The sequence below is a fragment of the Vipera berus genome (assembly GCF_964194415.1).
Source record: "Vipera berus genome assembly, chromosome: 6".
In the NCBI taxonomy this organism is placed as follows: Eukaryota; Metazoa; Chordata; class Lepidosauria; order Squamata; family Viperidae; genus Vipera; species Vipera berus.
Window position 1 is genome coordinate 91,460,989 of NC_138208.1, and position 15,920 is coordinate 91,476,908.

A 15,920-nucleotide genomic window follows, 5' to 3' on the forward strand; every position below is an offset into this window, starting at 1 on the left:
AAAAGGTCAGGCTGGCAGGATGTGAAGCGATGCTAGCAGGATGGTGTCCATGACTTCAACAGCCCCCTGTGTTTTGATTCAGCATCAGCCTGTGGTTCTGGCAGCTGAGTCGGATGATTCTGAAGAGGAGGAGGAGGAGGGGTTTCGAGAGCCTTTGGTGTCAGAGGAAGGTTCTGATGCACCGCAGAACTCTCAGCCTGGCCCCTCCCATCTTGTTCCTCCTCATACTCAGCTGTGTGAGCATGAGGGATTGGAAGAAGACGATCCACAGCTGGCTCTGTTCAGGGATGCTAGGAGCAGGAGGCAATCTAGCAGAACAGAACAGAGGAAAGCAATGAGGCAACTCAGGAGAAGGCAATGAGAAGCCACGCCTTGGGACTGCTGATAAAAGGGGAAAGTGTGGGAGGTGCTGGTTGCTGAAGGCAACCGTTTGAAGAGCTTCTGCTAGAGTCCTGGTCTGTTATTCTTGTTTAACTCTTGTTTAACCTTTTGGTTTAAGTCTTGTTTGAACTTTTCGTTAAACTTTTGTTTGAACTCTTTGTAAATAAATTTGGTTGGATTTTTTCCAGCCTGTTGATTATAAAAAGGGGTTGTCCCTGACATTCAAACAGGGCCGGTCATAGGCTGGAACAGAACACCCTGGCTCTGCAGAATAAAGGAGGCCAGTCACGGCTAGGCGGAATTTATTTGAGCTTCTGGCCTATCGGGATGAGCAAAACCACATCCAAGCCACAGAGAGCATCCATTAAGCGAAGGAATGCAGAGCATGGATTTTGGCTGAGCTTCATTGCTTCTCCAGACTTCACCAGGTGCTTCTCCCCTTCCGGAGTGGGAGAAAGAGCGATGGGCCTTAGAATCTGCACTGGCAGAGAAAAGCATTCTTGACTTTGCAGTCCTGATCATTCCACAGGCGATACCCTGGGTAGCGAAAGAGAAAGATTTTCAGGGATTTCCTGGGAGCATTTTAAGGGCTCCCCCCTCATTGGCAGAAGGATGTGAGGATGCCACAGGTGGAGACCCCCATCTGCTAAAACAGACTTGGAGTTCAGCGTGGTCTTGTCGGGGATTTGCAGGCTGCTCTTTTTATTGGTTTTTAATGGGACAGGCCACGTGTCCATTCTTCTCTTCTCTGCAAGCTCTCAGTGGCTGAGATTCATCTGACTACAGTGAGGTAGACTTTTAATATATATTGAGCTATAGAGAGAGAGATTTAAGCTAGAAGGCACAAAAAACAGATGTCCAGTGACAATGACGGCTTTTCAAAAGTAGTTTAAGATGGAGCTTGTTTGTTTTATTATGAGCGGATGGTCCTGTAATCATTTTCATATACAACTCCAGTTTATAAGAATAGAATAGAATAGAATAGAATAGAATAGAATAGAATAGAATAGAATAGAATAGAATAGAATAGAATAGAATAGAATAGAATAGAATAGAATAATAAAATACAGAATAGAATAGAATAGAATAGAATAGAATAGAATAGAATAGAATAGAATAGAATAGAATAGAATAGAATAGAATAGAATAGAATAGAATAGAATAGAATAGAATAGAATAGAAGAATAGAATAGAATAGAATAATAAAATATAGAATAGAATAGAATAGAATAGGAATAGAATAGAATAGAATAGAATAGAATAGAATAGAATAGAATAGAATAGAATAGAATAGAATAGAATAGAATAGAATAGAATAGAATAGAATAGAATAGAATAGAATAGAATAGAATAGAATAGAATAGAATAGAATAGAATAGAATAGAATAGAATAGAATAATAAAATTCAGAATAGAATAGAATAGAATAGAATAGAATAGAATAGAATAGAATAGAATAGAATAGAATAGAATAGAATAGAATAGAATAGAATAGAATAGAATAGAATAGAATAGAATTTTTATTGGCCAAGTGATGATTGATAGATAGATAGATAGATAGATAGATAGATAGATAGATAGATAGATAGATAGATAGATAGATAGATAGGGATATGGATATAGATATAGATATAGATATAGATATAGATATATAGATATAGATATAGATACAGTATAGATATAGATATCAAGAAGTGGTAAATCATAGATACCAATAGGGGTCTAGGAGTACTTGTCCACCCTTAGTGCATCCTCAGGTAACAAACCAGCATCCCTCTTTCAGGTAACCAGGTCCCTCCTAGGAAAGAAGGGCCTGAGAGAAGAATATTCTTGATATCTGTGTGATAAATCCCTTGACTTCCCTTGGACTTGAACTCTGGCTGGATAGAATCTTTAAAGACCCAAGCCCAAGCTTTGGGGGAAGATTGGTTGTTTTCAAATCAGAAATCCAACTTGGTGCCAGGTTTTTGTTGCTCTTAATGTTAGAATAGAATAGAGCTGGAAGGGACCTTGGAGGTCTTCTAGTCCAGCCCCCTGCTCAAGTAGGAGATCCTACACCATTTCAGACAAATGGTTGTCCAGCCTCTTCTTTAAAAACCTCCAGTGATGGGGCGCCCACGATTTCTGGAGGCAAGCTGTTACGCTGGTTAATTCTTCTCGTTAATATATTAATTTTGCTATGATTGTCATGCTGCTTTTGTTAGGGTGTTGGTTATAAGAGGGGGTGCCTATGTAACTGTTTTAAACAAACAAACAATGGTCATCCGTTGCCAAGGGGTGATTGCTCCAAGATGAATCGTTGTTGGAATTGCCCCTCAACTGCCTCATCACCATCTTGGCTTACCTGTAAAGTACACAATCTCAGCACAGAATTCTTTGTTCGGGTAGTGATTGGGCTGATTTTGCTTCCAGGGTAGGTATTTGGTGCTCGATCCATCTGTCCACTCCCAGGAGAAGCCCTAGAATGAAAAAGAAGCCAGGTTAGCCAATTGAGGAGGGGGCTTGGGGTCTTCAGGGCCAGGTCAGAGAGGAAAGTTTTCAGGTTTCAAAGGGTAGATCAAACGGAACTTCCCTCTCTCCATCTTTGCCCCCATCTTGGTTGATCTGCAACAGCTAAGCAGGGTTAAATATGGTGGATGCTTGGATGGGGGATGATCAGCAGACCCAGAGGAAAAACCGCCCCAGAGCCCCCTTTGCCTCATGCTCAACGCGGTGGCAGCCCTGGAAGATAACGACTGACCTCAGAGAGACAAATAGGGTCAAAGTCAAGAGGTCCTTGGGCAGGAGACCACCAGCAAAAACCCAGGACTCTCCGTGACACTTGGAAAGTGGAAAACATCCTGGACAACTGTATGTCTGTTTGTGTGTGTGTGTGTGGGGGGAGCTTGTGGTGCTGGATGGAACCCACTTCTGTGTTATTGCCAGAAAAATAATATTTCCATTTGTAAAGTCACCAGGAGCTGAGCTAAATTCCAGGGTAAGGTCCCTTCTCCGTATATGATCAAGAATTTTTCAGGAATTGAACGTGAAACTGGCCCGTCAGAGCCTCAAGAAGGTTTAGAGGGCCAAAAAAGAGGAAGGCAGACTGACGGAGGAGCCTAAGGTGGGGGTCAGTGCAGGATCGGACCCTTTGGGGCTTGAAACTCATCAGTCAGTTCTTCAACTGGGCCCGAAGGGTTGGTGAGGGGAAGGAGAGACAGCATTGGAACAAATGACATTTTTCGGAAGTTTTGTCCAAGACAAGAGTTTTTATCGGAGAAAACCCTATCTCCCATGGGAAGATCTTTCCAAATGCCCCTTAGAAATGGGGGGAAAGGGATTTATGAACACCAGCAAGAAAAAGGACTTACTTTCTTTTTACCCCACAGTCCGATCCAGACGTTGCCCCAACCTTTGAGATAGTCAGCAATGTACTCAGCAAACTCAGTTGAGTCTTCTTTGCTGTGAAGGGAGGCGAGGTGACAGCCTGGCTTGTATTTCCTGCAGAACATCTGGGAGACAGCAGTCACAAAGAAGGGCATTTGTCCAGCGGAGAAGAAACGTGTGTGTGTGTGTGTGTGTGTGTGTGTGTGTGTGTGTGTGTGTGTTTGTACTGCACAAGTGAGAAAAGAGCAAGGATCAGACTGCCTGGTCCTGCCCACTTGTCTTTGTTGAAGCTTGCAGATTTCCTCACTCGGGTCTGGAGCTCTTGATCACTTCCTGACTTTAAATTCACTTTTCACCAGTTACAGTCTGAGATCCCCCTCCCTTCAGTGGCAAGGCAGTCAGAAGGTGCCAGCCAAACATCTGGAAATCTCTTTTCTACAAGACGGTCACTCAGCCCTGAAGCTCAACCCTGAATAAAGATTAACACCGTTGGGTGGGACCTTGGAGGTCTTCTCTAGGTCTGCTCAACCAGGAGACCCTCTCCCTTTTCAGACAAGCTGACTGTCCAGCCTCTTCTTGAAAACCTCCAATGTTGGACTAACCACAACATCTGGAAGGAAGCCATTCCACTGATTAATTGTCCCATCAGGAAATTTCTCTTTAATTATAGGTTGGTTCTCTCCCTGATTGGTTTCCATCCATTGCTTCTTGTCTGCCTTTGGGTGCTTTGGAGAATAGGTTCACACACACACACCCTCTTCTTTGTGGCAGCCCCTCCCAATACTGGAAGACTGCTCTCATGTCACACACACACTTCCTGCAACCGTTCCTCATATCTTTTAGCCTCCAGCCCCCGACACGACCCAACAGATAATGGCCATGAAAGCCTACCAAGGGTAGGCAACCTTGGCTCTTTTATGACTGGTGGACTTCAACTCCCAGAATTCCTGAGCCAGCCATGCTGAGGGAAAAGGGAGAGGTTTCCAAGCTGAGCCATGCCAGCTCAGGAATTCTGGGAGTTGAAGTCCACGAGTCATAAAAGAGCCAAGGTTGCCTACCCCTGGCCTAAACCATTACAGTATATAGTCCAGAGGATACTTGCATTTCAAAGTATCCTAAAATGATGATCCTTGCTACATTTTCAGACACCCAGCCTAGTGATTCAGCCCAACCATAGGGGACTTGGGGGGCGGGCGCTGTGCAAGGCTCTGCCTAGACTTCTCTCCATTGTCTGGGCCAATATAGAAGCACTTCTCACCTCTGCATCATCCCAGGTCTTTGGTTCGTTGAAGACCTTGTAGCAAAGCCCATACATGGGGAGCCAATTGAAGGGACAATTACTGCCTTTGGCTCCTGTGTGGGAAGAGAGGAAGTCCAATGAGAAGATGGCCAGGAGAAGAGGAGGAGGAGGAGGGGGAGGAGGGGGAGGAGGGGGAGGGGGAGGAGGAGGGGGAGGAGGGGGAGGGGGAGGGGGAGAGGGAGAGGGAGGACTGTGGGGTCCCTGGTGCTCCCTGAGTTGGGTGTCTTGTTTCATAACCCAACCAGGGAACATCATCAGTGCTAAAAGAGAGTGAGATTTTAGGGGGAGGAGGAGGAGGAGGAGGAGGAGGAGGAGGAGGAGGAGGAGGAGGAGGAGGAGGAGGAGGAGGAAGGAACAGCTGGGTCTGTAGAATATGCTTAACCTCCTGATTTACAAACATCTTTGGTGACAATAAACTGAAACTGACTTGGGTTATAGACACGGTGGCTGCATTTGCAGTTTGTCCAAAGCTTGGTTAGGGTTAGTCTGGGTTAATTTCCTTGAAGCTGCAAGTCTGGTGTGAATCTTTCTGATTTCGTTGCTTTACCAGTCACTCAACTGTGTTAAGCTGGAAAACGGGTTCCCTCAAGAAGCAGGCTGTCGACTGGCGCAAAGTATAGGGATCCCGTGGGTCTGTCTTGAAGGATCTGCATTGACCTCCTGGATGATCCATAACTTCTCAAGCCCTGAATGGCTGAATGGCCCATTATTTGTGGGACTGCCCACTGCTGCCCACCGCCCAGGAGAGGCCCTTAGGAAGAAGCCCCCAATGGTTCCTCAGCTCTCAGGTCCCCGGAAAAAGGTCTAAGCCCGTGGTGGCGAACCTATGGCACGCATGCCACAGGCAGCATGGGGAGCCGTCCCTCTGGGCACACGCACCATCGCCCTGGAGGGAAGCGGGGCCAGGCTGCTCCCCTCCATCTCTCCACGTGCGCCTGCACTCTCGCTGCAAGAGCTGCTGGGCGGATCCGGGCTGGATGGTGGAGACAGCTGCCAGCACGAGTCCAGGTAAACCTCCGGAGCGATTTTTGCAGCACCCCAGCAGCCGGATCCAGGCTCCAGAGGCCTGGAAAATGCTTCTGCCACCCGGATCAGCTGTGGGGGGTGCACAAAATCGCTCTGCAGTCCTAGATCCAGGCAGCAGATGTGAGGTGGACTCACAATGAATCGTTAAAGGAGCTCCCAAGCAAAGGCAGAACGCAGAGATGCAATCATATTAGTTTTATTCATGATAGATCAAAGAGAAAGAAATACTTGGCATGAAAGCATTCATGCCTGCATGTGAGAGAGAAATAAAATAAAACAAAACAAGCTAGGATTACATGACTAAAATAGAGGTTAGGAGTAGAGATAGAACTGGAGACTGGAAAATGGAGAACAAAGAGCAGCCCCTCGTGCAGAGGTATTTATGGGGGGTCTTGGCCCCTCCTTGACCATAAAACTCTCTCGCCAATGGGGCTGTGGGTCTGGGACCCTTGGCTCATCAGTGGAAGCAAAGAAACCTCTTTGCCTCCATCTGATGACCCTTTTGGGGAACTGCCAATGGCTGGCACTAAACATCTAACAATTCCCCTTCTTGCCAGCCAATGACAGGGACCAGTGAATGCATGTAAGGGGTGAGCAGGTGTCATGGACATGCATGAAAAACATTCAGAAGGCCAAACACAAACGCTTACACAGAAGGTTGTGCCGGTCAACGGGAACAGGCTTGGTAAACAGATCAGCTATCTGGTCAGCTGTATTACAGTGCTCAACATGTATAAAACCCTCTTTCGCAAGGTGCCTGACATTTTTATAGCGTATGTCTATATGGCGAGATCTGGAGCCTACTGCATAAGCCTCCGAGATTGCAATTGCGGCAGTGTTGTCCTCTAGAATTTGGATGGGCAGAGGGGGAGATGCCCAGATGTTTGTTATCAGCTCATTGAACCAAGTCAAATCATTGGCCGTGTCTGACAGACTAGCAAATTCAGCCTCGGCCGTGGAGCAAGAAATAAATTTTTGCTGCCTAACATGCCAATGTATTGGGCAGCCATTTAGCAATATGAGGAAACCAGAAGTGCTCCGTCTACTTTTGGAGTCGCCAGCCCAGTCTGCGTCTGAGTAAGCGGAGAGCTGGGCCGTCTTCCCCTTCTCTGGTTCTAGCATGAGAAGAGCATCAGCTGTGCCCTTTAGGTATCTGAGCACCCTTTTGACAGCAGTCCAGTGGAATTCCTTTGGGTGTTCCACGTGCCTGGACAATAGATTCACAGCTAAAGCTATGTCAGGTCTGCTCCAATTGCTGATGTATAGCAAGGAGCCAATCACAGATCTGTAGAGCGTGTTATCTGTGAACTCAGGACCGTCCTTATGGGTGAGGTTGTAAAAGTCAGTTTGCATTGGGCTATGCGTAGGATTAGATGAATTGTTAGATGTTTAGTGCCAGCCATTGGCAGTTCCCCAAAAGGGTCATCAGATGGAGGCAAAGAGACTTCTTTGCTTCCACTGATGAGCCAAGGGTCCCAGACCCACAGCCCCATTGGCGAGAGAGTTTTATGGTCAAGGAGGGGCCAAGACCCCCCATAAATACCTCTGCACGAGGGGCTGCTCTTTGTTCTCCATTTTCCAGTCTCCAGTTCTATCTCTACTCCTAACCTCTATTTTAGTCATGTAATCCTAGCTTGTTTTGTTTTATTTTATTTCTCTCTCACATGCAGGCATGAATGCTTTCATGCCAAGTATTTCTTTCTCTTTGATCTATCATGAATAAAACTAATATGATTGCATCTCTGCATTCTGCCTTTGCTTGGGAGCTCCTTTAACGATTCATTGTGAGTCCACCTCACAAGTTGGTAGTCAGAGCATGGTTTAAAGGAAAGCTTCCAAGCCAGCCAGGAACTAACCAATAAGATGTCTGGAGGACCCGGCTCCAATCCATTTATAACAGATGGCAGGACTTCTACTATCGTGACCAGGAGTCATCGATCGAAGACAGCCTCCCTGCCTACATCCAAGACTTCAGTCCCTGAAGCAACCTCAGCTGCAGATGAAAGCACAAATGGCCTTCATCCCGTCAGAGGATCCAGCAGAGCGTCTAGGACCCCTTCACATGCCTCTCTACAACTGAACGCCACAGAGGAGAGCATAGAAGGATTACAGACTGTCCAAGGCTGCTCAGATGCTGCAGAGACGGACCTGGCTGAGACCAAACGCCGCGTGAGTAAACTGACTGCACAGGAACGTGAAGAGCTGCTTAAAGAGATCCTTGCAATGCAGGAGGAGGGAGGGGCAGCCCAGGGAACAGCTCAGAAAGCCTCAGAACCCCTGGTGAGCCTCTCCCTAGAGACCACGAGGCCCCCAAATATGGCGCCCGCCTCCCTTAGTGACCCCGGGACCCCAAGGCTTTTGGCGCGAACCCGCCCCCCCAGCTGTGAGCTACAGCTTCCTGGGGCAAGCGGAAACAAGATGGCTCCACCCACATGGTCTGGCACAGGAAACAAGATGGCGGCCCCCACTATATCTAACAAAGACTTGATTTCTTTAAGTCTGGAGAGCCAGCAATCCCTGGCTTCCAACCAAAATAGCCAGCACTCCCTGGCGTACAGCAGAAATGACATGCAATCCCTGGCTTCCAGCCAAGACAGCATGCATATTCCTGATTTCTCCCCCCCACAAAGCCTAAAATGCTATGATAGCAATGAGATCTGCCCTGCCAAAACTGTTACAACGGCTCTCCAGACAACAATGCAAGCTCTGGCCACTGCCTTAGAGGCTAGCAAGACAGCGGCCAAGCAGACGTCGGGGGTGCCCACCCCCCCTCCAAGGCCTCCCATCCTCTCCCCAGGGCCCAACTGCCGGGGGAATCCAGCCTGCAGCCTCCCAACAATCAACCCCCGAGGCCTCCCACCTCAGGTCTTCAGGACCAGCAATGGGCTCCTCAGGGCAAAACAGGCATTGATAAAAATCCATGTGGTTTTAATTCTTGGGAGGATCCATTCAAACAACCCCGGGCTGGTAAATCTGGGCTCCGCCCCCCCAATGCCTCATGGGAAGAAGGGAGAAACCCTGAACAACGCCCTCCCCCGGGTCACATGGTTCCCGGGCACGCCCACCTGGAGTCAATAAGTACTCAAGAAAGGATTCCCTCCTCGACCACTAGAGGGAACCCTTTCACTGAAGGATTCACTGAAGAACTCACTTCAGAATTAAGCATTTTTCCGCTTCCTTTTACATCAATAGACATATCAAAAATTTTTGAAAGTGGGTCTGATAAGGACTATATTCCTGCAGCAAATTTGCCAAATGATTTTAAAAAACTACAGCTGGATGGGGAGAATTATAGCAGTTGGAGTAAAGATATACAGCTACATCTCTTAAAGAATGGGATTCTACAAATGGTTCGGAACCCCCCCCCTCCCCCATGGGGACGTCAAGAAGAGCTGCGACACTTGCAGGCTTATTCTGCTCTACTCAGTTCTCTGGACAATAACTTGTTCCCAAGCATTCCAGCTGGTCTCAGAGCTGCTGAGGTCTGGAAACTGTTATACAATTTATTCAACAGCAATACCATTGGTTCCATCACCAGATATACAACTGAGCTTTATACAACCAAACTGAAATTTGGTGCCAGCATGCCTGAACATCTTGCAAAATTAAAGGCACTCAGGGCAGAATTGATTTCCAGAGATTTTCCTGTGTCTGATGTGAGCATGCTCTCCATAATTTTTACTTCTCTAGACAGGAGTTGGAGCAATTTCATTGTTTCACTCGAAGCGGTCAAGAGGGAAGACATAAATCTGTCCTACCTCACAGGGAGACTGATCGAAGAAGATCGGAGAAGGAGAAATGCTGGAGAATACGCTAGAGTCACCACTCAGCAAGCCAGAAGGGGGTGCCACAACTCAGAGCAAATTAATGCTCTGCTTAAATGTTTCATCTGTGGCTCTGAGGAGCACCTCAAGAAAGACTGCCCCCATCAACATCAAGCCCCTAAACGTGGTCCCAATCAAGTAAGAAGCAAAGGGGGAGGAAGGGGGCGTGGCAGGGGCAAGGGAAATTCACTGCATACTTGTTCCCTCACCCCCACAACAAAGGCTGATAGCTCCACTGACTTATGGTTACTGGACTCTGGAGCTTCTTCTCACATTACTAATATGAGTCAAGGTTTTAAAAGGTTAAAGAAAATTAAATCATCTGTCAAGGTTGCAAACGGTGACACTGCTTCAGTTGTTGGGGAGGGTTTCGTTTCTGTACCTGGGCTTGGAAAAGTAGAGGGTGTCTTGCACGCCCCTTCCATAGCCAACAACCTTTTGAGCATCACCAAATTGTGTGACGATGACAAAGTGGAAGTCTTATTTCGCAAGGGGGTAGGTCATGTCACCCGGGACCAGAAGGTCATTGGAAATATTACCATAATAAATGGCTTACCATATTTTTCTCCCAAGCCACCACAGCCTGCCCCAAGGCTTTCCAAGGGCAGTGTGGGCAAGGAGCCTGAATCTCAGCAGGCACCTACAGTACCACTCAAAGCAACCAGAGCCAAGAGAGTGTCAATAGGGAAGCCAATTCACGATAAGTGCGCCCACTTATTGCACAGAAGGCTGGGTCATGCAAGCTTCCCTGTAGTTAAAAAGATGGGAGAATTTGCTGAGGGAGTCCAGCTCAAGGACTGTGACGTGTTTCTGGACTGTGCCATTTGCAAGAAAACAAAGAGGAAGGCTGCTCCTATATCAAAGGTGTCATTACGCAAGACTCAATATCCATACCAACTAGTACATGTTGAATTGGTTGGGCCTTTTACACCATCCCTAGGAAAGAAAAAGTATTTTCTCACTGCCGTTGATGATTTTTCACGATACGGCCACGTGTATACCCTCACAGAAAAATCTGAAGCCTTTGACGCCATAAAGTCACTGTACAACTTCGTAGAGACCCAGTACAAGACCAAGATCGCACAATTGCAGAGCGATCGTGGGGCTGAGTTAATGTCTCAGAAGTTCCAGGACTGGGTAAGGCGTAAGGGCATCCGCCATTTTCTAACTGCACCGTTCACCCCGTCGCAAAATGGTGTAGCTGAGAAAAGGAATGGAATCCTGCAAACCATGATGCGTAGTCTGATTGCAGACGCGGGTGTCGCAGAGTCATACTGGGGGGAGGCAATTCATTATGCCAATTACACTTTAAACCGCACCTGGAGCAGTGTCGTGAACCAGACCCCATATTTCCTGGTTCACGGTAGAAAACCAAATCTGGCACATTTGCGTGTGTTTGGCTCCTATGCATGGGTACACATCCCCAAGCAGCTGCGGAAGAAGGGAAGATCTGTTTCCCAGAGACTAAGGTTCTTGGGCTATGCTCCTGGCTCCAAGGCCTATCGTTTCCTGGGAGAAGGGGGCAGGCCTGTGACTTCCCAATCTGCCTCTTTCGAAGAGGACTCCAATTGGACTCAGATCCACTCAAATGATCTGAGCCCATATGCCAACCGACCCAGCAAGGACACCCCGACCGCGACATCACCAGAGGCGACCTCGTACCCTGCCACCGATGAAAGTGAGGAACAAGACGAAGATGCGTCCAGTCCCATGGAGGAAGACACGCCGTCTTCACCCCCAGCGACACCTCAGAGACCCGCGGAAGAAAAGAGCGGTGAGTGGCAGAAGGTAAGGAGGTCAAAGCGGTCCAACAAGGGGGTCCCGCCAAAGAGAATTGACATTGGCCACATCGCGTCTGTCAACAGCGTTGTGGTCACCCCAAAATCCTTCTCTGACATCCAGGAGCTGCCCATCGAGGAGCAGGAGAGATGGCAGCTCGCGATGGAGAAGGAAATGCAGAGCTTAAAACAACTCAAGGTCTTCACCCCCCAGCAACCTCCAAAGGAGAGGAAAGTCATTGGCACAAGGTGGGTTTACAAGGCCAAACCACTTGCCAATGGCCTCTACCTATACAAGGCCCGTTTGGTAGCCCAGGGCTTCGCTCAACGTTATATGGAGGACTACTTGGAGACTTACTCTCCAACCGTCCGGGCAGAGAGCGTCAAGGCCGCCCTCGTGACTGCAGCCGCTCTGGGAGAAGAAGTCTTCCAATTTGACATCCAGACGGCTTACCTCCACGCCAACTTGGACCGGCAGATCTACGTGAAGGCTCCTCCTGGCTACCAGCAAGAAGGGGGAAATACATGGTTGCTTCACAAAGGGTTATATGGTCTTAAGCAGTCAGGGAAATTATGGTATGACTGTCTTAGAAAGAGTTTAGAACGAGTTGGTTTCTCAGAATCTCATGCAGATCAATGTGTTTTCACACGCAATTCCAAAGGTACCACAGAACGGGTGTTAGTTTATGTGGACGACCTATTATATGTAGGGCCTAACAAGGAAAGGTGTGATGAATTTGCCAAGGCCCTGGAAGAAAAGTTTACTCTGAAGTCTTTGGGGCGGGTTGACAAGTACTTGGGTGTGCATATTTTGGCCACTAAAGGGGGGTTCGCTCTATCTCAAAAAGAAAAGATAGAGGAATTACTGGCCAAATGCAAAATGACAGAATCTAATCCTACGCATAGCCCAATGCAAACTGACTTTTACAACCTCACCCATAAGGACGGTCCTGAGTTCACAGATAACACGCTCTACAGATCTGTGATTGGCTCCTTGCTATACATCAGCAATTGGAGCAGACCTGACATAGCTTTAGCTGTGAATCTATTGTCCAGGCACGTGGAACACCCAAAGGAATTCCACTGGACTGCTGTCAAAAGGGTGCTCAGATACCTAAAGGGCACAGCTGATGCTCTTCTCATGCTAGAACCAGAGAAGGGGAAGACGGCCCAGCTCTCCGCTTACTCAGATGCAGACTGGGCTGGCGACTCCAAAAGTAGACGGAGCACTTCTGGTTTCCTCATATTGCTAAATGGCTGCCCAATACATTGGCATGTTAGGCAGCAAAAATTTATTTCTTGCTCCACGGCTGAGGCTGAATTTGCTAGTCTGTCAGACACGGCCAATGATTTGACTTGGTTCAATGAGCTGATAACAAACATCTGGGCATCTCCCCCTCTGCCCATCCAAATTCTAGAGGACAACACTGCCGCAATTGCAATCTCGGAGGCTTATGCAGTAGGCTCCAGATCTCGCCATATAGACATACGCTATAAAAATGTCAGGCACCTTGCGAAAGAGGGTTTTATACATGTTGAGCACTGTAATACAGCTGACCAGATAGCTGATCTGTTTACCAAGCCTGTTCCCGTTGACCGGCACAACCTTCTGTGTAAGCGTTTGTGTTTGGCCTTCTGAATGTTTTTCATGCATGTCCATGACACCTGCTCACCCCTTACATGCATTCACTGGTCCCTGTCATTGGCTGGCAAGAAGGGGAATTGTTAGATGTTTAGTGCCAGCCATTGGCAGTTCCCCAAAAGGGTCATCAGATGGAGGCAAAGAGGTTTCTTTGCTTCCACTGATGAGCCAAGGGTCCCAGACCCACAGCCCCATTGGCGAGAGAGTTTTATGGTCAAGGAGGGGCCAAGACCCCCCATAAATACCTCTGCACGAGGGGCTGCTCTTTGTTCTCCATTTTCCAGTCTCCAGTTCTATCTCTACTCCTAACCTCTATTTTAGTCATGTAATCCTAGCTTGTTTTGTTTTATTTTATTTCTCTCTCACATGCAGGCATGAATGCTTTCATGCCAAGTATTTCTTTCTCTTTGATCTATCATGAATAAAACTAATATGATTGCATCTCTGCGTTCTGCCTTTGCTTGGGAGCTCCTTTAACGATTCATTGTGAGTCCACCTCACAGCAGAAGCATTTTCCAGGCCTCCAGAGCACGGATCAGGCCGCTTGCATACCCCAAAATCACCATGAAATGCGAGTAGGCCATGCCCATGCCAGCCACACCCACCCAGTAGTCCACCCCCACTCAGCGGGCCACACCCACCCAGTGGGCCACGCCCATCCGGCACCCAATGATAAATAAGTGGGGTTTGGGTTGCAGTTTGTGCAGCCGGTCTCTAAAAGTTTTGCCATCACTGGTCTAAGCTCTTGTGCAGGTCCCATGGACAGGAACCCCAGCCCTACTCGACTTTTATTTCTTTCAATTTTATTTATTCATGTAATAAATTTATACGCTGCCCATCTCACTATGGAAGCAGATTTTTAATGATAAAAGGACAGATCCTTGGCCAAACCTTTAACTATTAATTAATTATTCTGCATTTCCCTCGTATTCATGTTGCTTTGCTTTGCATCCTTGCAAGCCACTCTTGATCATTGAGAGAGAGATCAGATGGGATCTAAATTGCAAATAAGGCAAACAGGACGCCTGTAAGTGAAGACTCAATTGTCCAGGCCAAAAGTACGTAAAAAGGTTAAATCATGGCAACTGGACCAAAGTTTATTAAAGTCTCAGTTTAATCTTAATTTACATTTTGCAAAAAAAAGCCTGATCACGTTGACTGAAGACGTTACTTGGATCAGTAACAAAACGTCTCAGTTTAATAAAATTTGATCCAGTTGCCATGATTTAGCCTTTTCACTTATAAGCCAAACAGGAATAAAAGCCATTTCAGCAAGACGATTCGGGGGAGTCAAATCAGGAAGGGGTTGGAGATGCGACAGCTTTGGCCTCTCCGGACACGAGAGACCCTGCTCGAACTCACCACTCAGGGAGAGGAACACGACCAGCCAGCCGAAGCTGACGGAGATGAATCGCCCCATGGTCTTCCTTCCTTCCCTGCAGAGAGAACTGGGGGGGGGGAGAGAGAGAGAGGCAAGGGGGTGAAATGGGGTGAAGTCCAACCTGTGGCCAAGCTGGGAGTCCCACACTTTGCTTTGCACTTTTTCCCTTGCCCAGCTGGACCCCGTTTCTCCCTCCTTCTTCAGGCAGCAGCCTTGGGGGGGGGGGTCACAGGGGATCCTCCATTGCTACGTACAGGACAGAAGCCCCCCCCAAAAGGCTCTCCAGTGCCCCTCTTTCTCTTCCCCAGAAATCTCCCAGGTAGATCCCTTTGTCCTTGCCTCCCATAAATCCCCTGCTGGAACCTGGACATCACCTGCAGCCCCCTGAAAGAGGTCCCTTCAGGTGGGGAGAGAGAGAGAGAGAGAGAGGGAGGGAGGGAGGGAGGGAGAGAGAGACAGAGAGAGACACACACACACACACACACAGAGAGAGAGAGAGAGAGAGAGAGAGAGACAGAGAGAGAGAGAGACAGAGACAGAGAAGGGAATAGAGAGAGAGAAAGAAAGAGAAGAGAAGAGAGAGAGAGAGAGAGGCAGGAGCGATGTAATGCAGAGCTCCTCACCTGTCAGGTGCCCACAGGTGGGAGAGCCGCACTCACCTGTCCCTCAGCCTCCACAGGAAGCAAATCAGCTCAGAGGCAACTCCAGGCTTCCCTCCTGGGAGGGGAACGGAGGCATTTATAGGCAAGGCAAGTGGGGGGGGATTTCTGTGGGGGGGGATGGTGGGGGAAAAGGCTCTGCGTGAGAAGGGATTTTTGTGCCTACCAATCAGGAAGTAGCTTGTTTGCACAAAAGAAGTTGACAGATTTACTCTCTGCCAAGACTGATGTCGTGGAGGGAATCTTGCAGTTTGAACTGTTCCCTGAGGTCATTGATCTGATTTGATTTGATTTGACTAAATTTATATAAAGTAATTTTTTTTAAAAAAAAATAATTAAACAATAGATGCAATAAATACAAGACGATTTAACCCAGTAAAAAGCCTAATTAAAAACCGTAGTCAGTCCAGGCCCGCTTGTTGGAACAACCAGGTCTTCAGGTCCTGCCCAGCCCCTGCTCAGTGCAGCAATGCAAAGGAAATCACCCCGGGTACGTGGCTGATTAGCCCCCACCCAGACAAGGGGATCCCCCCCCCCTCACATCCTCTGGGTCTTGGGGCTGCT

General features: G+C 47.8%; 1 protein-coding gene across 1 annotated transcript; it reads right to left on the reverse strand.

Moving 5' to 3' along the window:
• Positions 1-666: 666 nt before the first annotated feature.
• On the reverse strand, positions 667-15,468 carry LOC308670184 (C-type lectin 1-like). Its single transcript, XM_081331491.1, has 6 exons — positions 15,357-15,468; positions 14,679-14,764; positions 5,005-5,099; positions 3,731-3,871; positions 2,725-2,839; positions 667-918 (listed from the first exon to the last, which is right to left on the reverse strand). Exons 2-6 carry the CDS (start codon positions 14,734-14,736, stop codon positions 851-853), a joined length of 477 nt encoding a protein of 158 aa, XP_081187617.1. The 5' UTR covers positions 14,737-14,764; positions 15,357-15,468; the 3' UTR covers positions 667-850.
• Between the last annotated feature and the right edge of the window lie 452 nt (positions 15,469-15,920).